General features: G+C 40.0%; 1 protein-coding gene and 1 long non-coding RNA gene across 4 annotated transcripts in view; one reads left to right on the top strand and one right to left on the bottom strand.

The window, feature by feature from the left end:
* Positions 1–24,639, bottom strand: part of otud7a (OTU deubiquitinase 7A) — a 43,491-nt gene that overhangs the window by 3,582 nt on the left and 15,270 nt on the right. Inside the window, exons 2-12 of the mRNA XM_007556773.2 lie at positions 21,009–21,138; positions 17,632–17,785; positions 14,616–14,801; positions 14,278–14,496; positions 12,154–12,255; positions 10,881–11,008; positions 9,428–9,540; positions 8,123–8,250; positions 7,880–8,029; positions 1,290–1,404; positions 734–818 (exon numbers count right to left, since the gene is read on the bottom strand). Of these exons, the coding sequence (XP_007556835.1) occupies positions 734–818; positions 1,290–1,404; positions 7,880–8,029; positions 8,123–8,250; positions 9,428–9,540; positions 10,881–11,008; positions 12,154–12,255; positions 14,278–14,496; positions 14,616–14,801; positions 17,632–17,716 (1,311 nt within the window). The 5' untranslated portion in view covers positions 17,717–17,785; positions 21,009–21,138. The remainder of the gene's footprint in view (positions 1–733; positions 819–1,289; positions 1,405–7,879; positions 8,030–8,122; positions 8,251–9,427; positions 9,541–10,880; positions 11,009–12,153; positions 12,256–14,277; positions 14,497–14,615; positions 14,802–17,631; positions 17,786–21,008; positions 21,139–24,639) is intronic.
* On the top strand, positions 10,940–17,619 carry LOC107836753 (uncharacterized). Of its 3 annotated transcripts, none has more exons than XR_001662704.1 (3): positions 10,940–11,029; positions 11,140–11,270; positions 17,412–17,619. It is a non-coding gene; the product is annotated as an uncharacterized LOC107836753 (long non-coding RNA). The 3 variants fall into 3 exon arrangements; XR_001662703.1 differs by lacking the exon at positions 17,412–17,619 and adding an exon at positions 12,135–12,222; XR_001662705.1 differs by lacking the exon at positions 17,412–17,619 and adding an exon at positions 12,124–12,215.

Here is a 24,639-nt window from a genome sequence, read left to right as displayed (position 1 = left end):
GAATCTCTGTAGCTCCCTCAGAGTTACCACTGGCCTCTTTAGGGCAGCTTTTCTGACATTTTAGGTGGATATATATTGGTAGATTTGAAGTTGAGATGTACACTTTCTTTTCAAAGCTTTGCGTATTATTTTATAGCCTTACCATGCTTTAAATGTCTCCATAACCTTATCTCGGCCCTGTCTGCTCTGTCCCTTGGTGTTCATGATGCTTTTTGTTTTCTATTGTCTTAACACAGTGGGGCTTTCACTGATCATCTGGATTTATATCGAGATTACACAAAGGTGGACAAGGTGACTTTTGAACGAAAATGTTGGTACTGGGTTTTATTTAGGGGATCAGAGTAAAAGAGACTGAAGTTGTATGAAGTTGTATGCATGCCACACTGTTAAAAACCATGTATTCATGAAGGATTTTCACTCAAAAGCCTAACATAGCACAAGCAAAATAATCCAAGCGGTACTGATCTCTTCGCAAGGTAATCTAAGCAAGAACTAGAAAGATCTAAAGCAGAAATTGTCAAAAAAAAAAAAAACTGTTGGGAAACAAACAATTTTCTGGTTTTCCAGGACTCATAACCACAAATGTGAGAGATCATCGCATTCTGACACAAAATAGAACTGACTGACGGGAACCAAGAGGTTTCAGAAACATCTGGAACAAGGGAGTCTCTATAAAGGTAAATTAGCCATGACAAATACGACACACATGTGACAGCTGAGAAAAAAAAATTACCCTTGTTTCAGAGGGAATTCGGATCCATGTTACATTCATGTAGTTGTGCAGCAGGTTGAGTTTGGCCTCCAGGGACAAGATCAGACTGCAGAACAATATAAATACACTTTTTAAAAGAAGAAAACACAATTACATCTGACAAAGATATCAGTAACGTATCTATTGGAAGCATGCAGAAGGATTACATAAGTTAAGCTGTATGAATGATATCTGCAGTCCTCTAAAGGAAATCCATGAAGGATGCACTCAGAGATGGACAAAGCATTTTTTCTGTGTGTCATAGTGTCAGTTTTTTTGGCACAATAAAATCTTAAAGAATATAAAATAAAACCCCTTAAATAAACCTTTCAAAACTCAGTGAAGGTGTTGCAGATTTCCAGAGGCCACTTCTGGACAAATGCGACGCCTGCCTGAAATCTTTCGATCTTTTTTTCTTTTTGAAGTGACCCAAAGCCAGAGCCAATAGTCACAGTTAAATCCCAACACATAACATGCAAGGAGGTCGATGGATGTGTGCTTTGCTGATACATATCACCTGGTGATGTTTCAGGCTTACCTGGCTAGCTTGGTGTTGTCATTGTCGTCCCTTCCCCACTCCCAGTCCACACCAGGATCCACAGCAAAATGGAGTGCCAGCAGCTTGTGCTCAGAGTCGGTCAGAGGGATGACAGCTGAAAGAGGGGAAAATGCAGTCGCATTACTTTGGTCCACCTTAATCGGCAGTAGCAAGTCTAAGTGACGCTGGTTCTCACATGCGAATGTGGCGCCGAAGCATTTGGACAGTTTCAACTGATTGGAGCTCAGGGCGAGTTTGCTAAGAGAAATGTAAGAGGAACCTGAACTCAGTTATCCAAATCCTCTTTTCACCACATCTTCATCTCAAATTCTGTATTTTTCCATGGTCATTTTTGGGGTTCTCTGTCATTTTCAAGAACATTTTAAAATATAAATGCAAAGGTTCATTAAAAATTTAAAGTAAGTATTCAGTATGGAAGATTGGATGGAAAGTTAAGACATTTTCTTTAGTCTGTTTTCTTTTTCCAAAGAGAAAGAAAGAACAAATAACTAAATAACACTGCATAGATAAAATTGTATTTTTTTCCCCTTTGAGTTCTCCAGATTTCACAGAAACTCTGTAAATCTGCCTGAGTTATTACCATATTTGTTAACTTTCATTATTTTGTGTTCTCTAGTTACACACTTTCTTGTTCTTGCCTTTTATTTTTAATACGTATTTGTGACAAAAAAACAACAAAAAACTAAAAATGTTTAAGATGAATGCATAATATAAAAAGTAGTTGTTATTTTGCAATTGAGCTAAAAACACAGCAAGATTTTGATTATGTTTACCGTGTTACATTTGCAGTTTTCTGAAATGTTGGGCTCTGTTTTGCACCTGTGTTTAAAAATTAGCTTCTTGTATTTCAGTTTGTGCGGAGTTTTATTCATTTTTAAATCGAGGAGCATTCTCTGTTTTAATGTGTTTCATGGCGTTTGTTCAGTTTTGTGTTTTTTTTTTGTTTGTTTTTTTGCTGTAATCGTGTTTTTAATCTCCTCCTTAGATCTGAAGCTCAGTGCTACAGCAGAAGTACAGCAGAAGCGGTGTCAAAGTTCAAACAGTGAAGAAATGTCATTTTTATCACAGGCATAATAAACGACAAAAGAAAACAGTGTTTATCTTTACCCAACATGATAAACTACTTACAAGCAGTAAAACAGATTTCAGCACCAAAACAGGCACCAGGTCGGGCTTCCTCTTGTGGGAAATGCACATGCACAGGGCAGGAGTTTACAGTAGGCTACATGTCTCTTTCCTCTGAATGTGTGGGAGTCTTTTAAAACAACAGTGTAAGATGGAGTAGCTGGGCCTTGCTGGCCCACATAGCTGCTCTCATCAGGCTACCTAGTGTGGGGGCTGTTGTCTGCATGACTGTAAAGAGAGGCAGGCTGTTCAGGCTGAGGCCATTCCAGCCTTCCCTGTCAGACCCAGATGGAAGGCGCAGTCTCCTCCTGGCCTCATCAATTCTTCCACTGCCAGCAGGCTGCTGTGCTCTGTAGGCTTCATGGAGACTGTGAGGAGCAGAAACAACTACCTGTACAGAGTCCAAATGGATGATTCAGGGCCAGCCTCTGCTCTTAGTGCACTTCTTCTCCTCTGCATGAATGCAGAGTCAATGTGCTATTGCATCATGCAATCTCTTAGGGCTTTGTAAACAAGTATTTGTTCTATTTTTCTTGACTTTTTCGCACTTCACGTTGAAACCATGAGCTTCGATGTATTTTATTGGGGTTTCATGCGATAGATCAGGGCTCTGCAACTCCAGGAAAAATTCAACACGCTGGACCAAGAGCTAAAATGAGAGATGAAGTCAGGTCAAACCCTGACTAGGGCAACAATAGGTGAATGGATGACTAATGGTGTTTGTCTTTGCGTCAAATCAGCTGTTACCTTAGCACGCAATACACTTTACAGTAAATCCCCAACACAAACAATGAATGACTAACGGTAATAGGATGCTGGCATGCCAGCATTGTTGACAAAGAGGAAAAAGGGATTCCATTAAGTAGGGTCTTTCCAAGAGCAGTTTTGCCCAGACAGTTCTGTCTCAAGACAAGTTAAAAACACAAACAAAGCTAAGCTAAGAAGAAGACGATAAAACTTGCTCCCTCCTTGGTTCCCACTCGGGTCATGCAGCAGCCAAGCGGAGGTCTGTGAGGTGGTGTCCCCGCTCCCACGATGCAGCTGGCCTCCCTTGTGTGTGAGTGCGTGCACGCACGGCTCTTCCAGCTTGAGCCCGGTCCAATTTCAGCTCTGCCAACTGAACTCCGGGGGACTCGAGTGTGCTGTAATATATTTACTATCCCCTGTCGGGAGCCGTGTTTTGTTGTCCTCCAGTAACCGATTCCCACAGTCCGTGCGAGGATGACATCATAGCCTTCTTTGGAATACAAGCTGTGCAGTCGACGTCATAGCTCGCTGCTCGCTTTGCAAGCTTGATTCAAGAACGATACAGAGAAGCGGAGGACGAGCAAACATGGGTGTGACCCGTAAGGAAATAACTGCTGGAGATTAACTTCTCCCTGCTTACATTCGGGACACTGTGCTGGAGATAAGCTTATTCTTTTCTGATTTGTTAAAGAATCTTAAAGATATAATGCATTGGGTCGTGAGAGCAGACTAACATCCCCTCCCTTATTTAACTCGGCTTTAGAGGACAACAGCACCTTTCTTTTACATGATTTGACTTGCAACATTTAGTCAGTCTTTCAGCTGCAGTGAGATTCAAGAACAATTTGTGCAAACTGGAAAAGTAACACATTCAAATTCCTGAGTTAGTGCTCTGCACAGCTGCAGATTTCCAGGCTCTGAATCACTGGAGTAAACAGCAGCGGTGCACATAAACAAAACTGAGATGTCCACCACCATGCCAGAGTCAAGGACAGCACATCTAATCAGTGACTTGCAAAATGATTGATAATTGAACTTTTTATTATGTGACAGAGCAATAGAAAGAAGAACCCAACTGAAAAGCTTTGCAAATTGAAAGTCTAAATCATGTTGATAAATATTATATTTAAGTAAATTCTATTAATAAAACTCATTTTTCACATTATCATTATATCAGGACAGCATAAGACAGATAATCTGTGAAAAAAATTTTGGCCTTTTGCTGATTCCCTGTGGTGCTGTTGTCATCTGAACAAACAGACTGCCCTGTCAGAAAGAACCAACCAGACCCAAGAGGAGGGTCTTAGCTCTGTCAAACACCCTTGTGTACGACCTGCTCACACCATCCTGATTGCTCTCTGCTGTGCTACGGAGAGCCAGCAGATGGATAAACGGTTGTCCTGGAATGGTGAGTTGTTTTTGTTTTTGCATTTATGGACTGCTTGTTGTTGGTCTATCACATAAAATCCCCAAAGTTCAAGGAGTGTGAATTATTCTGTGAAGCACTTTCTAATTTCAATAAAGAGCTGTGTGTTAGTGTCACTGCAGAGATGGAAAAGTTGAGTAAAACAGTGAATCCATTGAAAGATCAAGATCTAACCCCCACTGACCAGAAGTTAATGGTTACACCACGCTCTCATGTAGGTGGTCCTCTGGCCAGTTTATGTAACCAGATGGGTGCAAGAAGTTTATCAACAGGACGCCAAACAAAACTTGGGAGTGTTTTTGATTTACGGAAAGGAGCTTGAAATAGGCTCAAGAGTTTTCCAGAGGGTTAGTTCCCCTCACACGCTGCTGGACCGCGTGAGCACAAACAGGCAGATGAAAGACCTTTGCTAGCATCTACTGAGGGTTTAACTCATTATCACACAGCAGGTGAGAGCATCGGCGGGTTGGGCAGGAAACACACATCCAGGTACACTTGGAGTGGAAAACCACTTCACCAGTTCATGAAAAACTGAAAACAAACAGAAATCTTAGAGCAGCAACACTCGGCCTCAGTCACCCCTCGTGTGTGTGTGTGTGTTTTTTTTGTTTTTTTTCATCATTTATGTAGCTTCAGATTCCTTACACATAAAAAGAAGGAGGAGCATAACTTGTCAAACTCCTGGACTACACCTTGCAAAAGTATTTACACCCCTTGAACTTTTTTTTTTTTTTTTTACTTTTACCGTATTGCACACAAAAAGTTATATGCATTTCATTGAGATTTTATTTGACAGGACCAACACAAGTACTGGAAAATTCTGAAGTATCATGATAGGTAGTTTTCAAGGTTTTGTTTTTCCAACTTTACTACTTTGTCCTTTACTGCAGTTATAACCAGGTGTACACCGATTGCAGTTTTCTGGTCGATCACCTGTCTTCAAAAAGCCTGACCTGTTGGTTCTAATTTTGTCCGATACAGATTCTTTTGTTTGAGGTTACTAAATAAAGTGACAAAATTGCTAACCCAACGACAGGTTGCTATTGCTAACCGCGCACGTGCAGATGTGACCTGGTGGGCGGGTTTGTCTGTCAGTCTTCTCTCACAGCAGAGCAAAAGGGGGCAATTGCTGACTTTCAGACGTTTGCCGAGGTAGATAAGATCGGTGGATTAAATGGTTTCTCATGCAAGTGTTGGCAGATCGCAGACCTTCTAGAATCAAGGAAACCAGGGCAGATTTATCGATGCAACCCTAGTTACAGCCATAAGTGTTTTTGGGGTATGCTCATTCCTTACTGCAAAACAGTTTAAGTCGAGTCAGAATGGATGAAGCACATCTATGAACATCAGTTTTGTGACCCTCAAAGCCAGTATCATATCTTTTGCAGCCTCTAACAGGTTTTTCTTTCCCACAGCATGATGATCCTTCCACCATGCTTCACTGCAGGGACAGTGAACATCAAAGTGATGTTCAGTGTAAAGTTACAACTAAGCATATGCGACATAGTAGATGTTAAGAGAGCTTAAATCTTTCAAGAGGTGATGCAGAATTTAATGGCATGACATGCAATTACTCTAGAAATAGAGGGTAAAAATGGCTTTTTGGGTTATAATTGTTCCTGACGTCTTTTTTTTAGGCAAACCCCTTTTGTCCTGGTAGCATTGTACCATATTCTTCCCATTCCATAGATGGCATAAACAGTGTTCGGACCTTAGAACTTACTTGAAATAGCTTTCAGCAAATGTTCCAATTCGAGTTTGCCTGGTACATAAAATCACAAATTAACATGCATTAATGTTTGTGGCTCTAACATGACAAATGTGGAAGGGTTTAAGGGTATGAATACTTTTGTACAGCAGAATGAGGTTCAAAGACTGTTTTCTTCCTGAAGAAACCTCCAGTCCTCCGACACCTGAACACACACCAGACCAGCAGCCCCTCTTAGATGCTCTTTGCTGAGTCAGGGGAAACTAACAGCAACCGTCCACCTGAAACGTCCACACAGTGGACTGACTGTTTAGGCCTGAGCCAGCCGGGACTTTAATGCTGAGAGGTGATTTGCTGAGGACAGACAGTGAAGTATCTTCTGGTCTGTCTGGCATTAGCTCAGACAAGAGAGCCATAATTTGCTTCTTTTGATTCAGATGAAACAGGGAAATGCAAAAGGCCACGTTTTTTAATCTTATAGTTATACCCTACACCCTGCATTTTCATGAGACTTTCATTTAAAGCAGTGCAGATTTGCATCACTGCCATCACTGCTGCGTAACATGAGTTGCCACATGGCATACAAATGCACCATGTCAAGAGTTCAAATGTTTTCATAACATCCTGGAGAGAGTGCAGACTTTCTGATCTTATCGAATGAGGACACCGTGTACCAGGATGAAAAAAGTACAACCACGCACGGGTGTTGTGATTATGCTCTGCCATTTTGTCTGGACACATGCACCATCTGGTGGATGAGCAGAGAACCTCAACGTTTGGCTGTAAAACACCCACTAAAGTGCTGATTAGTCTGGAGTGGTGAGGTTCTTCTGGGGCTTTGTAGGAGTGACTAGTTCAGGAACAGTCAGAGGAGGAAGAAGGAATCCATTTGCATAAGTGTGTCTGTTGTCGAGGTGACGTCTCATACTGTGTTGGAGTGAAACTCAGACTGAGACGTCAGCAGCCCACACGAAACAACGACCGGGTGCCATGACTGGCGAGGCCGGTTGTCAGGGAGATCCATTGTTGTTGACACTTACAGGAAGTCCATGACCTCGAGGCTAAGCTGTGAGCGGGAACACAGGGATCCCAATGGGCAAAAAACAAGAGTGTTTCCACAAAGTGAGACGGGAATTAAAATGTCTACTTCGCCTGCCACAGCTTAACACAATCAACATGTTCTGCAGAGCTCCGCATCGCAACCTCCTCCCCACTGTGACCGAGGAAAACGCATAAACAGACACACCTACTGTGACAACCCGCAGCTGGAACGTCAAGTCAAGACAAAAAAGCGCAGGCAGCTTTTGCAAGCTTGAATAATTTTGTCAGCATTCAGGAGTCGAAGCTGGCCGGTTTCCTCAGCGATGACCCTCCCCCGCTTGATGCTGCCAACTGGCCTCTTTTAATAATGGATCTCAGGTAATTAGGCTGCCGTCTCATACATTATTCACTTCAGACAGGACAGACAGAACCTTCCCTTTACCCTCCAATCCTGCTAGAGTTAAAAGCAAATTCCGCCACACTGCTATGAGAAGCTTTTTGTGGTGGAGGACGCGTGCTTACCTTGTTCTCGCTGCTGGTCTCTCTGCTCCATGGACACCAGCGCTGAGAAGTGAGCCTGATCGTAGGCCAGGACCAGGGGGGAGCAGTGACAGCGGCTCGGAGGCACTTCCAGAGGCAGATAGAGCCCTCCAAACGGGATGGGAGCAAACGCTGCGAAGGAGGTTCGAACATGGCCGGGTCACTCCTTTGCAGTTTGCCCTGAGCCACGTACGACTGACTGAATGATTACACAGTTTCCCCCACCTTCTCCTCCGGAGTCTCTGAGCATCGTGTCGGCCACCACTACAATCGGCCTGCGTAACACATGGGCCAGCACAAACACATGGAACTCCTCCAAACTCTCGTAGACCGGATCCTCAGAGTTATCCACGCTGGGGTAACAAAAAAACACGAAACATGACAGCACACTGATCTACACGAGTCAGAAGAGATCCTGCCCATGTTGGAAATACAAATATTTTTCCAAGCTTTTCCAGATTTTTTCAGAAAGAACATGGCCCCTCGTTTTCTCAAAGCAGTGCTCAAACAGGTCCAAAAAATCCATAATTTCCTAGTCATGCTAACTAAATAAAATAGGAGAAGGTGGGGGGAAGAAAGGGATGCTGATGGAGAGATGGATAAAAAGCACAGGCAGCACTCTTGAGTGTGCAACCACCAGGGAAACGGGGGATGAGCAACAATTAAGCTGTCAGCCACACAGCCAAATTCGCTCTAATAAAGAGCCTCTTAATATGTGAATCCCACTCAGCCCATTCACAGGCTCATCTCACACTACGACCATCAAACATCCCTAACCTTATTACTCTCTTACAGTCAAGCTTAATGAGAGGTTCAAACATTCACAATAAATAAGTAAATTGCTCCCCTGAAAGGAACATTTTCAGCAATGGAGTCTTTTGTCTGCTTCAGTAATCATGCAGTGAAAAAAATATTTTTGTTGTAGCATAAAAGTCTTTAGTGAAAAATGTCACTTATCGTAATCTAAACCAACCGCTGTTTCTGCTATAGAAGATGTGTTTTTTTTTTTTTATTCTAATCAAATTTCCCCTAAATGTTAAATGTATTTTTTTTTTTTTTTGGATGCACTTGAATGACATTTTAATCTCGGCTGAAACTTTCTGTTGGTCACACGTCTTCTCTTGTTCCACCGGATCGGCAGCCTACCTCGAAGAGCTGAAGTAGTGCGACAGCGTATGTGTGTTTATTTCAGTGAATATGGAAACACGGTGAAAAACCGCAAGGCTTCTCTGCGTGGGAGGAGGAAACCAGAGCGAGTTTCCAATCCGCCTCTGTAGCTTGAGAAAAAGCCACTCTTACGTTTATTTGTGCAACCTGCTGCAGCTAAAAGTAACTCAAACCCAAGACGGGCAGGGTTGGGAGGGGGTGGGTTGAGCTCTTTGAGCAGAAAAGAAAACTTACAAAGGAGCCAGTAGGTGGCACCGTTTCACGTTGTGATTTTGCAGAGGAAGACGAGTTCAATTTGCATCTGCCTTTTTTTGAAAATTTTTATTTTCAGATTTGTACATTCATGTGCGTTGGTTAACTTACCCTCCGCTGGTGTTCCCGTTTTTGCTGAGATGAGTGCGAGGCTCACTGGAGGCCAACTTCAGCAGCTCGTTCCACTCTCTTTCCCATTCTTCTTCTGTGTAAACCAGCCCTGACTGCACACACAAAAAAAAAAAAACACGGCAATGAAATTTAAATTACAGTTTGCCATAAATTAACTGTTAATTCAAAGTCACTGCGTGCTTCTTTTAGATTAAGTGCATTTTTCAAAATGAAAAAAAAAGTGAAGAAATACAGCACCGTGTTGAGCCGTCTCCCATTTGTTTACGATTTACCCTCAAGAAGTAAAATGGTACTCATCAATAGTTCTCCAGGTTCTCTAAATTATATTTAAAGGCATCAAAAACCACATCAAGTATTGAATTGGTAATAAATATAAAATCCAAAATACGATGGAATGCCACATTTTCATCAATTCAAATAAATAAAGAAAACACTCAATACTACTTTAAAAGATAAAAAAACATTCTAGCTACCTTGAGTAAAACATAAATGGTATTTGTGCAATTTCACACTTTAGAACAGAATATCAAAACAAATTGAAATACTAACCATAATTTATTGTTGTGCAGTTATTAAACTTAATTTGAGGAGAGTTTCATTGATTTCGAACCGAAACGTTTAGTGAGAAAATTTAACTGACCACCCAACACCAACTTGTTATACTGGCTTACCTTATAAAAAGATCACCAAAAACAAAATCTACGTATTGAGCAACTGAAAACCACAGTTGTATTTTAGTAGGTGATTTTGCTGTATTCTACATGTCAAAAACAAATTAAATGTTATAGTTAACATTTTAACTGTAATAGTATTTTTTAACAGCAGAGCAGTGATTGGTTTTCAATTTTTCTGAACATAAATAAGATCATGTTATGCATTTTACATGTGTTTTCTGTGTAATTATTGTGATTCTGCAGTTTTGTTTTGTTTTTGTTTGTTTTTTTAAACATGCTGTGAGAATCCAGCCAATGTCTGCTGCCATGCGACGGCGGTCCCTTCCAAAACTCAAACCAGAACACCTCCTTTCATGGAATCCGACTTACATAACTGGGCCAACTGGAAGACTGGAAGACTGGAATTTTCGAACATAAACATCTGGACAACTTCTTTGCTTGGGCTATCTTTGGTGACACACTTTTTCTCATAGATTGGAAAAAAAAAAAACTTTAATCCGACATCAGGGCAACAGGAGGAGGCAGAGGAAGTGCAGAGGATTTGGCAGCATTACTTGAACTGCTACAGCACTAATATACATTTAGAAACACAGACAATCTGTTTCCAGATTTTGAGTGCGGCTCAGTTAGGAAGCAAAAATCAGCATTACTTTAACCAGAGGTCTTCAGGAAATGACCTATTGCTCCACTCTTATTAAAAAGTATCATTTGGAGAGGTGGCATTGTGTCTGATTTGCATGGACGGGCGCTCGGCGAACCTCCTTGTTCTGCTGGGTTTGCTGCCACCTCCACCTCCTCTTCAGAGCGTCTCTCTCTGCTCCACTTTTCATCATGGTGTACAAAGATTTCCTCAGCATCAGGTCTCTGTCATGAAAGCCCCACATCCCTGGAAGACAAAAACACAACGGTAGGACCGACTCCGACTGAGAAAAGAATGCACTGATCACTGGCTGTCCGTATGTTGTCATTCTTAGATGACCACAGCTCCTTAACTAAAAAAAAAAAAGCCCTCCTCAGACAGTGCTTGTCAGGACAGATTACAATAACTCCGGTGCCTCTAGACCTCGGCTGCCCTCAGAGCCCTCGCACTGGGGAGGAAAGAATCTGGGGAGGGTGAACATGCCATGTCTCTAGAACACAAAGTACAGGTGAGCTATTCTTTCCTCTTGTTCCTGTCCTTTTAGCTTTGACTTGTCCTTCTTCAGCAAGATTTTGGAGTCATTAGCTGTGACACAACACTAGATGTTTCCAATCCAGGAACTAGGCCAGCCTTCTGGTGGCAGAGATTTAATTTGTGGTTGAATATTCACAACATTTTTGCTTCAGTAATTTCCCAGTTAAACGCTTCTTTACTTTTGGTTAACTTTAAGTTACACATATGATGCAGCAAGTACTATAGTTTCAAAACGCAAAATTCAGACCTTGTTGCTCTTGTTGAGTGTCCCACTGTGCATCTCACTATGCTTACATTCAAATACAAAATCGGTTAGCATTAGTAAAAAAAATATTCATTTAAGTACATACCTATGGTTTTAGAATAACACTCAACGTTTAAGGAGTCTGAACTGCAAAAATTAACATCTGTGGAATGTAAGCAGATTAATACAACTTGTGACATCTATTTTTGTTTAATTTCAAGGTGAATAATACGTCTCACCAAAATCTCACATGAATTTTTAGTGATTTTATATAAGCAATAAAGTGAAATTATAGGTTAAAAGTTTTGAGCCTCCATCACCTCACTGAAGCTGCAGAAATGTGTTAAAAAGTCGCGCTTGCAAACAACAACAAGTATTCCATGTGTAAAGCTGGAATTTACCCAGTTAACATGCTATAGAGGTTAATGCATTTTACATAAATGCCAAGGTTTGCACTTTATAATAGAAAGGAAACCTAACTGGAGATCAGTATAAACCAGAAGGATCAGGGCAGAATAGGTCTAAGTAAAAAAAAAAAAAAAGAACTAAAAAAACCCAACTATTTTTGCACCAAATTGCACAGCAGACATTTAGGTTTTTAGGGGTCACTCACCCAAAGAGGCAGCATGGAGGAGGCAGTTACCATCCCCTGTGGTGGCCAGAGGAAGAAGCTTCTTACAACTGGTGCACATGGTGGACCACCAGTTCAGACGTCCTGAAAACACAAGAACACTCAGAAAGTCGCCTTTGATGACAAGCACTGCAGCCAGCACACAAGCTACACAAGTGTAAAAATACACACTGCAGGTCGCAGTATCATGAGTGTCGGTATTCAACGCAGAGCGCCACTGAGCTTTGCGGAACCACGACGACTCTACTTCACAATCAGTTGTTCTGTTATGTATATATGAGGATCCTTGATTGCAGATCGATGTTACAATGTTCTTCCTACAGGTTGAAGATTGCAAAACTGACGTTCTAGGTGGTTTAGGAGAGAGAGTGTAGTTTAGAATAAAGAATCTGAACTCTGGAAATCTTCAAATTATTAAATTTCACTTAGTTGAGTACATGCATCTTAATACCAATTGTCCAATTGTGAAATAGAGAAAAAAAAAAAAATAGAACGTTGTTTCACACATTGCACTCTGCACATGCATCAGTTGGTTACGTTCCTTTTTAGCCTGTATATGATTCACTTTTTTTTTTCATACAACCACTGCAGTCCCCCAGAAGCTACTTTGAAACCACTTCTCTACCTTTTCTAAAAAAAAAAAAAAAAAAAAAAAGAAAGAAGTGAGAATGAAGAAGAGCCCTGAGCACGACACATAGACTGACTGCAGGCGGACCGCACTGCTCTGAGCCTGGCCGATCTGGCTCTATCATTTATTTAACAACAGTAAACACAGAGGAGCCTCTGAATGATTTAGCCTTCACTGTAGTCACAATTAAACTGCAGACTTTCCTTTTTTTATTTCTGCAACTTGCAGTTCTTTATTTCTGAGCTACTGTAACCTCCTGTTGTTTTATGATGCTGGCCTCATGGCGTGCTCTGCATGCAGTGCATATGGGCAATTCTACCTGCTAGGAAATACAGAAAGATGCATATCGGTGCATTTTACAGTAACTTTTGCATAATTTGCAAAAAGAAAAAACAACAACAAAACAAAAACAATTTTACTGACTGAAAAATTATTTCCTATTATTTTTCAGCAAGCAAAAAGGATTTGACATGCCGTTTTAAGATGCTTTCTTTATGCCTTATTGGTAAAATATTCACATTTTCTGCTTGTTTATTATAACATCAGAGTGAGAGGGGTTCTCTGCAAGATTAAAACTTTTGAGCAGGTTTCTCTCCTTCAGTTGAAAGTGTCAGATGGGATATGAACCCTCTGGGATGCGGGAGGCTTCGAATTAGCTGTTGTCATCCTCCCTCCCTGATGCTGCTGCTCTGATCTGTTCTGTCTCACTGGGTCAGTCTCATCTTGTGCATCTGTCTGTATTTCAGACTTAATGGAATTTTTTATTGCAACTACTCTGTTTGGCTTCAGTTTACTTTAAACAAGTGAAGAATCAAAAAGACTAAAATTAATCCCTTTTTTTTTTTTTTTTTGCAAAATAGCTCAATTTCAGTCAATGTCTTGTGGAGATCTATTTTTTTAAATGTCGGAACAGAGACACAATTCTATCAAGGCCTGAACTTTGACTGGACCATTGTAGCACAGGAGTATGTGTTGAACTAACCACTGCTAGAAAGTGAACCTCTGCCCTAGTTTCAAATCATCTCTAGAATCTAACAGACTTTCTTTGAGGTTGTCATGTATTTATAGCCATTTACAAGCAGCTGCGCAGAGATTCTTCCACCCATAATGCTGCAGGTCAATGTGGGCCGCTTAGCAGCTTCTCTGATTAACGCTGTGTAGATTTGCAATTGCCACAGTCTTTCAATATTTAAATGACTGATTGAACATTTGGGGTAAAGTTTTGCGAACAAACCCTGATTTAAACTTATTCACCCCTTTTTTCCTTCACCTGTCTGCTGGGGTCTTTGATGCCTGTTTGCTCACTTCTGAAGGTAAGCAGTGGCACTGGGTTGTAAACGTAAAATTGAATTTCTTTCAACATCACAATGATGCACAACTTTGTGTTGGTCAATCACATACAATTCTAGCAAAAATACACCGAGGTTTGTGGTTTTAACATGACAAAATGTTCTGTGCTATATCCTCATCGGACTCACCCGCCTGTTCCAGAGCCATCATGGTGGACTGCTCTATTAGATCCCTCTCTATGAAACTCCTAAAGTCCTCGCTGTAGACGCTGAGATCGGGTAGCTGGAATGTGTAAATGGGCATCTCAAGAGGGAACTGCTCGCTGGTGCACTCGTTCGCCACCTGCAGCCGTGCCAAGGAGACGATAGCAGAGCTGGCGTGGGAGATTCCACGGGACAGACGCTTCTCTAGAGGCGAACACAAGCAAGGTGGTGCAGATAAGACGTAAGACGAGGTTCATGGGAACAAAAACAAACAAACAAAAAAAAAAACGCCGCCACTGCTGATGCTGAACTGGCTTTACTACCTTGTGCATTGTCCTCCTGCTTCTGTGCACACGGCCTGTCGATCTTGCTGACATGGCTGGGTGTTTCACGTGTCTCTGGCTGTTTGTAGTAGCGGCCCTCGTTGAAGACCTGCGGCAGGTTGGCAGTGTGGACCTGCCTGAGCTCCTCGTAGTCGTTCAGAGCAGCACTGAGGTCCCAGTTTTTACCTGAAGGAAAAAAAAAAATGGAAGTCAGAGTTTATTTTTTTCAGGAAAAAAATAAACCTCCATTAAGTTTTCTGCTTCGATTTCATTACAGTCCCATGCATGTAAGCAGATGTCATAGTGTGCAAGACGACACCGCACACACACTAAAAGTTTACAGTAAACAGCTTACAGTTGGAGATGAATTAGATAACTCTATTTCACTGAAACATTTAAACAACTTGGTATGCTTTTTTTTCCACTTTTGACTTTTAAATAATTGAAGAACATAGCATCTCTAACATAATAATAATTTTAAAAAAACACATCGGTCCACATAGCTTCACAGATTTATAGCTTCTCCACAAGAGAAGATGTTGCAGTGCTTTTATCAGAGGAAAACATGCTGAATCATAGAGAGGCTGGGTGTTGGCACGAAAATAAAGTTGGAGAGGGAGACAGGACCTTCAATATGGTGACAGCAATATCCTGACATGCACAAAGAGACACCCCTGGCTGTCTCCTCCGAGTTCTGTCTCTTTAACAGAAATTCCCTCAAGGTTTAAGACAAGCAAGTCGGTTTTTCATACACCACTGTCTGACTTCTACCACCGCCACAGGAATTGTTGGGTTAAACTAATCATTGTTAAAACCCCCAACAGGAATCATCCAAAAAAATAATAATAACAAAAAGAAAACCACACAAATGCCTACGTCTACATTCACTGTAACCTGAGTGTGTTTGTGAAAGTCGATTTACTAATGACCTCGGCGTGATGGAGAGACGCCGAGGAGGAAGATCTCGGCCTTCCAGACAGGATGTCTGTCTGTGAGTCTGAACATGAATATGAAAGCATGTCCCGCTTAAGCAGCTGCTTTTGCATTCGTCAATGCAAAACGCATTTCACGGAATGGATTTCAGCAGCATGAGCTTCAGAGAAACAGGCCTACAGCCGACAGTTCAGCCTCTCAGCAACATTCGGCACCTTAATGCATCGTCTTTAAACGCTTAAGTGAAAAGCTTTCTTTCAGGATCCTGATTGATACTTAGCACAGACACACTCTTCTGAAGCATGAAAATACATAATCAATATCCATTAGAGACACTTCAGATGCATAAGTCCAGATTCTGATACAAGAGGCAAAGCATGGATCGATTATACCAAGAGTTTAAAAATGTACAGCTTCAAAATTCTGCGGTTCCTTCATTCATTTTAAAATCTGTCTTACAGAATGCCGGTATAAAGCACAGGTGTGCTCCTTCCCCGTCTGTTGCTACACACTGCCGTCAGGTAGCTGAAAGAAAAACCTTCACAATTTTCCCAGACCAAGACAAGTTCAGATATTTGGAAAGAATTTCCAAAAAAGCACAAGCGGAAACGGTGGGGAGACTCCAATGCACCTCCTATTGTTCTAATTAAAGGAAACAACAGCATTAAATCTGCAGCTGACAAGCAGCAAGTCTGTTAGGAAGCAGATTGCAGACTGGCAACCGGAGCAAATAATAGCAATCTGTTTGACTCCTTGTTCTCTAGAAAAAGCAAACTGGTAAAGAAAAACAAACAAAAAAAAAAAAAAAACTTCACCATTCTAGAAAATAAGCACTTAAAAACTACTTAGTTAAATGTTGTCTATACATTTAAAAAAAAATGTCTAACATGATAATCACGTAATGTAATACTAACATATATTGATTAATGTGGCTAGAATAATGCTATGCATTTCATTTAATTGTTTCTTTTACTACTACAAATATTGGAAAAAACAATACAGAAAAAATAAAATACGTATGGTAAGCTATAAAATATATGATTATGGTCTGAAACAATAGAGCTCCTTTTAGTGCTTTACTTGTAAATAGTTAGCAAACTGAGGTAAAACAAAAAAAGTATTCCTCGTACAACAGTCTCTAAAATGCGACAAGAAAAATGAAAGTCAGAGCCAATTAAAAGGCAGTTCAATACCCAAAACAGCCTGTAGAGAGCAGCACATGTAGCACAACTGCCTCGTCTTCCTCCTGGCTGGGACCGGAGTGCAACAGAGCAGCTGGTCTATCAACGCAGGTCTGTGTCAATGCACATCCTAAAGGCTAAGCTAATGTCAGGGGGCAAAAAATAAACCAAGGCGAGACAATCGGGGCTTGAGTCCGCGTCGTCTGAGTGCACTGTCTTGTTTGATGTCTGCTCGTGTCACACATATCCCGTTGAGGCTTCGCACCAGAGCAGGTTTTGGGGCAAAGCAAGGAGAGAGAGAGACAGAGAAAGAGAAAGAGAGAGAGAGAGAGAGAGAGAGAGAGAGACAGAGAAAGAGAAAGAGAGAGACAGAGAGAGAGAGAGAGAGAGAGACAGAGAAAGAGAGAGACAGAGAGAGACAGAGAGAGAGAGAGAGAGAGAGAGAGAGAGACAGAGAGAGAGAGAGACAGAGAGAGAGAGAGACAGAGAAAGAGAAAGAGAGAGACAGAGAGAGAGAGATGCAAGAGGCTGGAAAAACAGGGACACATTTTGTGAACACAGATGAAGATGTATTATCCCGGATGTATGTACATTTTTCTCAATGTGAATTTAAATGTAAAAGTTTAATATTGAACCTAACCCGGCTGACATTCATCCACCTCTCTGTTGTTTCTTTTATCAGAACCACACATGCGCCTGCAGCCCTCTGCTGCTCAGTGAGTGCCAGCGAATGGACACAAAGCTTCTCTTGGGGAGTTGCACTCGTAAGCCCCGTCAGTCCTGCCTCTAAATCAGCAAACATGCCTCCTGTTTCAGGTTCCTTTGATTTTGTCATCTTCCTTCCTTCTCATTCCCGTCTCATTTGCCCCCACCTCCACGCCCCTTCGAACAGAAAATCTTACCTTCCAGCAGGTCTCTTGCCAGACCCGGTTCTGCCCCCGTGGACCGAACAAAGTCTGACAGGACCGCGTCCATGTCCAGAGTCATGTGATCATGTGTGTGTGCTGCCCACGGTGCAGCGGTGGCCTTGGTGGACGCCAGCCTTCACGTTCTCATCTGGGAGCAAACAAAGCAGAGAAGGAAACATTAGAAGCGACGAGGACGCCACTTTACAGTAAACTGTTTAGCCACACCTCAAAGATCTCATCCCTGGCGAGTCCCTGTGAGAAAATACGAGCGAGATTGCCTGGTCTCTTATTTCAGTCCTGGCTCGGGCCCGTTTGTACCGAGGCGTAATGCTTCATGGAGTGCTCCTGCCAGGAGTCATAACATAATACCCAGCATCAGAGATATCAGCAACAGCCAGTGCTTATGTTTCCGGGACACACCTGCCCACTTCCAAAGGCTTTCCTCCTCTGTCCGTAATCACAACACAGGGTTTGTACCGTATATCCATTTTCAAAATCCCAGTATTTTATGACAATAGTTTCTAGGTTCTTTCTTTGTTTTTCTCCTGACATTACAAACATTTGTGGGCCCAACATTTGACTTGTGGGGTTTTATAATGAAAGAAATCACTTAAATATGACATATCTGACAAGGCACAGGCAGGTAAAAGATCAGCAAAGGTGGCACATCACACCTGAATATAAAGAAATTCAAGAACAGATGAGAAACCAAGTTATTGTAATCAATCAGACTGCAAAAGTTTAGAAAGTCACTCTCACTGAACCATGTTGAAAGTAGCTATCCACAGAAAACACAGAACGGTGCTGGAGCTCCCAAAATTACTCCAAAAGCACATCGAAGACATAGCCAGATCCCACAAAAGAACCCAGAAGGCCAGAACAACATCTAAAGAACTGCATTTAAGGTAGACTAGCCCCTGTCAGGGTCAGTGGTCATGATTCAACAATAGGAAAGAGACTGGACAAAAAAGGCAATAGATTTTGGACTAATCAGACAAAACTTTAATTTTATGAAATATTTCTAAAACAGCATCTAAGATTGAGCTGTCTAGTGGGACAAAGCAGGACTTTGCCACAAAGAGGCGTATCGGTTATCAAGTTGAGCAGTGCTTACTTTTTCATACATTTTTTTAAGCATCACTGTGTTAGATAAAAATTTAAATTATTATGTTGGAAACCAAGATCTACGAAAGTACTGATTTTTATCCCGTAGATTCAGATCAGAAGTGTTTTTCCAAACTCATTTTATAATTTTGCATGGAACAAGGAAAATGTCCCAATCAAATTCCATATTTTTTCCACATTTTTCAAGATTCTGTAGGAACTCTAGAGATATGTAGCCTAGAACAAAGTATTAGCAGGAAATCTTTAGGTGTGAGTCAGAAACAAAACTTTATTTTGACCGAAAGTCAGGACGCCTGGTGCCCGTTTCTGTAACTGGATGATTAAGCGCGGTGCTATTTAGTTTCTAGCTGGAGAGCATATTTGAAACTAAACAGCACTGTGAATCTAATGATCAACAAGCGAGACACTATTGGGTCATAAATAACAGTTAACATGCAGATGCATTCACTCCCGCGGTTTGGGGAATAACTGAGCTCATGCATAACTTTCATTCCAGCAGAGGCTGGGTGGGTGACAAAGGAACTGATCTCAGAGCACCAGCAGAAAAAAAAACAAACACCCACAGGCATGAGACTGTGACACCAGGCCTTTGTGTGCAGACCGGCAGCCTGAAGGCTGAGGGGTTATTAGTGCACAACCATGTCAGCAGGATGGTGAACAACAGAAACACAACAAAAACAAACAAACAAAAAAACAAAAAAACTGGACAATTATGAGTTTAGATCAGGAAAAGAAAAAAAACATAATGTGAAGAAAATGTATGTTGATCCGTTTGACCATAATTAAACAGATCATGATAAGATAAATCTGAGTAATACTAATACAATACTTCTCTCTTTTTTTTTTTTTTTTTTTTTTTTCAAATGTTTTTTGTGTTATCCCGCCATAATAATCTTTTTGGAAGGCAATGTTTATTAACAAACTGTTATTCATATAATATGTCTGAGATTTGACTGTAATCAGTTAAATGTCGAAGGTCTTTGCTGTAAAACAATATAATTATGAAAACCGACATTTAAAATGTCAATTTCGTCAGTGTCCTTAAAGAGAAAACCATGTCAACAGGAACCTCCATCAGACCTAAGCACAACTCAGGAGGTGTTTTCTTTCTTTGGGGGACTAAAATATTTCACTACTGCATAAAAAAACCTAATGGGTGAACGGTAAGCTAACCTTTAAGAGAGAATATTGCTTTGTAGCACTAAACACCTCGTTCCTTGTAGTGCGGAGCAGAAACTAAAATAGTGGATTATTATAAACCATGACCTCACTTTCCCCCAACCTATAAGCAGCGATGTTCAAATTGCTTTTCCATGTGGGAGTTAATTATGACTCAGAAACACCGAAAAGCGTGGTCTCACACCTGACGTAAAACAATGTGGGCCACAGAAATGTGCTGTCCAGCTTCCTCTTAATCAAAGTGACATTTTAGCAAGTTTGTCAGCTATCATGAATCAGACTTACAAATATGGAGTGGCATTACAGCAGCAACAAAAACAAAAACTGACAGAATTCAACTAAAAGCTCCACTCTTAAGAGAAAACAGAACAAGATAATTAAACTATTTCCACATCACAGCCTTACAGACAGGAAGTACTGGATTTAACAGCTGCTGGTGTTAGTGAATGATTATGCATGCATGATGATGTGAAAATGACACAATATCGAGTAACTATATTGTTACAGTCTGCTCGGTTTCAACGATAAAATACTAGGATAAATTCAAAAGTGAACAATTTGTTATTTAGGTTTTGGGGTAAACAGCAAAAAGTATTTTAATACAACTACTTTTATTTAATTTTATCTTATGCATTTCTTTTAACATTTTCATGATAAATTGTATTACATTTGTGTGTATGAACATATCTATGCTTAAATCCAGTGGAATACCACTTTGTGGACTAGAGAGACACTCAGTAGACAACCATGAACCCTGATGGAAACAATCACTTTTCTGTGCTGGTATATTACATCCAGCCCATATAAAATAAATGCGAAAGCCGAGGCAGTGGAAACTATGGAAATCAGTTTGAAGGAAGAAATGCCTGGAACAAACACAAACTCTCAGAACTGAAACTCAAAACTCAAAAGCAGTTAAAAGTAAATGCATATGCATATGCATAATTTCATAATGAAGAAAAAAACAATAACAGGATGTCGATTTAACGTGAGTCACACAACAGCTGAATGCGAAAGTGAACGAAGCGAATAAGAGCCCTCTTGTCTTAGTTCGCCTCTAAACTTACATCCAGAGTCTTTGCTGACAGTTGGTGAGAAGCCATCTGATGACCACAGGACCGCCAGGATCAAACGCTGATCTAGTCCATGGCTTCAGTGGCAGCAGAGTAGAGGAAGACTCTGGGGAAGCAGAGAATCCTGGAAGACACAGAAAAACAGAGATCATCAAAATAAGTTACCAGACTTACTCTGAATAAGAAAACAAAAAATGCATACTAAGCTAAATATAGAAAAATAAATAAATAAATAAACATGTTGGGAGCAGATTCAGATTATAGAAACTAAATCCTGAAAATGGCCGAGTTGAAGCATTAAGTTAATAATTCCTGAAATTAAAAGGTGGTATTGTAAAATACTTTTAGCATCTTAATGCTGCATCTATCCACATTGGTATTTCCGCTGATCTGCTTCAGAAAATGTTGATCTCCTGAGATTTTCACTCGTTGACCTCATCTCTCAGGTTTGCTGAGAGTTGTCCCCCCCAAAAAGAGAAAACATCTGGTGATTAGCAGCTTTGAGGATAACAATGTTGTTAGAAAGGCAACAGAAGCTCAAATAACCACTTGTTACATCTAAGGTATGTTGAGCACCATGTCTTAATGAACCATTCATTGGCATGCTGAGAGGCACTCCATAGAAGCCACAAGTCCAACGAGCTCACCAGATTTGGACTGACAAAACATTGTCTAGTGTAAGAAGCCTCTATTTCAGCGGCAATAGTAAGATGGTTGGATCAGAATCGGGGAGAAATAGCATAAAAGAGTGGATCCATTCTGACTTGTAATCAAGTCAGAATATTTAGATATGGTTAAGAAATGATGTGAGGGATTTTCATTGTACACTTTTGGTTCTCTAGCTTCACTTGAGGCCTTCATGCTAAATATCATTCCAATAGAACAACCTTTGGGATGTGGTGATAAGAGAGGTTTGCGATATTGAGGTGCAGGCTAAATAAAATTCCAGCATGATGCCATCATGTCAGTTTGGACCAAAATCTTCTAAGACAAAGCACAAAGCAAAAGAAGGCTGGACCCAATACTAGCAAGGCATAACTTATAATCCCTGGTGAAATATTATGGATAATCTTGATTTGAAATCCCATTTCAAATCAACTTATTGTTAAATTAGAACAAACTTTATAGTTTTTTTTAAAGAAATTCAAGACATTACTTAAAATATTTAAATATGTTTTTATATTAAATATACAAAATAAATATAACACGATGCAAACTTAATTAGCTTGGCACAATCTTAGGCAGAAGTGAATGTATTTTCTTTTGGTTTTAAAATAAAATGTCTTTGTTTTGTTCAGTGATTCAGTGGAACTAACAAGATGGAATTATTTAAACACCACATCAGGGCAACAGTGTCTGATTGACAATCAACACCTTTGTTCTAAGCGTAGAGATGTAGAGATGCATCAGTAAAATCTTGAGTCATAGTATTAACATAAATTGTAAAAAGCACAGGCACTAGAACAGAGTCTTGAGGGACACATTTTGTGATATTTAGGAAAAAGAAGGAAACACACTGCTTATGCTGAGACAAATTACTTAAAAACATGTGGTGACCTCCAAAAGGTCTATAAATTAGTTAATATGAGTAGTTACTGTTAAGATTCAACAGCAGGGATTTCTGCTTCTTGTAGCTCCACACAAGTCATCATTTATCTAACTTAAGAAAACATTTGTCATTGGGAAAAACTCACAAGCGGAAGTTGACAATATGATTCATTAGTTCCCACAAAAGTTGTTTCAACACACTATTGCAAGTGCATGCTGTAGCCCTTTACACCTGGTCATAAGATGTAGCTTTGTTTGTCACTTCTATTTATATTTGCAACCGCAGTTTTATCTTTCACCTTGTGCAGAGACTGTAGTTTCAGACCAAAAGCCACCATGTCATTGTCACTTACCGTTTAAACCTAGAGTTTCAATGCTGCACATAGTAGTGCAACACATAAAGCACACTGCGTTGTTTACTTCCTGAGATCAATTGGCCCAAGGACACTTTGATCTAGTTCCTTCAGGTATATGGGGGAACTTTAGATTATCTGAATCATCCAACCATTCATCCATCTTCATCCATCCGAAGCACGCAGAGCTTCACAGTCGTTGAAAAAAAAAAAAAAACTAATTTGAGAAAACTTGAAAAATAAATCAGTTTCAAAGAAGGAGGAACTGAAAAGAGGTGATAGTGCAGTTTACTGAAGAAGCTGTAAATCTTTTAAAAGGTATTAATGAAAACAAATTATATAAGAATAATATGACAAAATTATAAATGCAAAAACACAGAAACCTCTATCAAAGATGAACGGCCCCCCAATAAATGAATTTTAAAATTGATTGATTGCTCAGTACCTTGTTGTAGATAAAGATGGGATAAAATATTTTTTCCTGTGAAATATTTTTTGCCACTTCTCATTAAATTAAAGTGACAGTCATTTATTCTTGAAAGCTAACACATATTTTTCTTTAAACTTTAGTCTTTCTCTAACATATCACAATAAAAATGTAACTGTGACAAAGTAAGGAATGTGCATAAAACTAAAATTATTTCAACTTTAAGTGGAGGACTGGAGCAAACATTTAAATCTAAAATAAAGACAAATAGTGCAGTTAAACTGATGACATCTTTGCCATAATTGTTAATAACTAGAAACTACTTCATTTAAAAGCCATACAGATGAATAGATGTGTCTTTAGTCTGCTTTAAAAACACAAAAAAACTGAATAAAAGCAACAGTTGGAAAATCTAAACTAAATTAAAAAGTGTCACATTTCTGTGGTAGTTGTCAACCTCTGATGTAGTTTGAATTTTCTATAAATTGTCATTATGCTGAAACGCACACGGTTTCCCATAATAGCTATAGATTGAAGCAATGTTTGATCTGTAAGCAATCAGAAGGTTGCTGTGTCAACTGTACTGAAAAGTCTATGATCCTGAAGAGTGTTTAATATTTGATTTAATAATTCATGATGTTCTGGATTAATACATTTAAAATGCACTTTACAGAACAACATAGCCGTACCTGTGTAAAATTTGAAGATTCTGGAGCTCCTTTAAAATCAAAATCAGTCACTTCTTCAAAAAAAAAAAAAATAAATAAATCTACAGATAAAATCTTCTGCAGTTCCAACTGACAGTAAAGAAAAACGGTAAATAATCTGGCTGATTAAAAAACATAAAAACTTACTTTACTGGGAAATGGCTCTGAAGGAACCTTATAAATAAACTGCAGTGTCGCAGAACAACACTGGAAGCGATCAGAAACACGCCTCAACACAATCCCTACAGTCAGAAAAGTATTTATCATTCAGAACACTTTTATACATAGTAAAAAAAAACAGAAATCTGCAAATGAGCTGCCGGCAATTTTTCCATGATGCACGTCTTAATGTGAATGTAGCCATCTTCCAGTAACAGGATGATTTATAGCTGAGGTAATTGTCTCCATAGTGAGCAGTGATCGCCCACATGTGAGGCTGGTACACAGTAGGTGGGAGGTGAAAACACGCACTGAGACTCCAAGCTTTGCACTCCATCTTTTCCATAATGGCAAAATATTAATTATTAGGGTCAACAAGTGTTTATGCCTTTTTTGTGTGGCTCTAAATAATATTTTAAAAATTGTTCTTT

This window comes from Poecilia formosa, unplaced genomic scaffold, assembly GCF_000485575.1.
Source record: "Poecilia formosa unplaced genomic scaffold, Poecilia_formosa-5.1.2 Scaffold81, whole genome shotgun sequence".
In the NCBI taxonomy this organism is placed as follows: Eukaryota; Metazoa; Chordata; class Actinopteri; order Cyprinodontiformes; family Poeciliidae; genus Poecilia; species Poecilia formosa.
The sequence above is the reverse complement of the archived record's forward strand: the minus strand, read 5'-3'. Positions and strand labels throughout refer to the sequence as shown.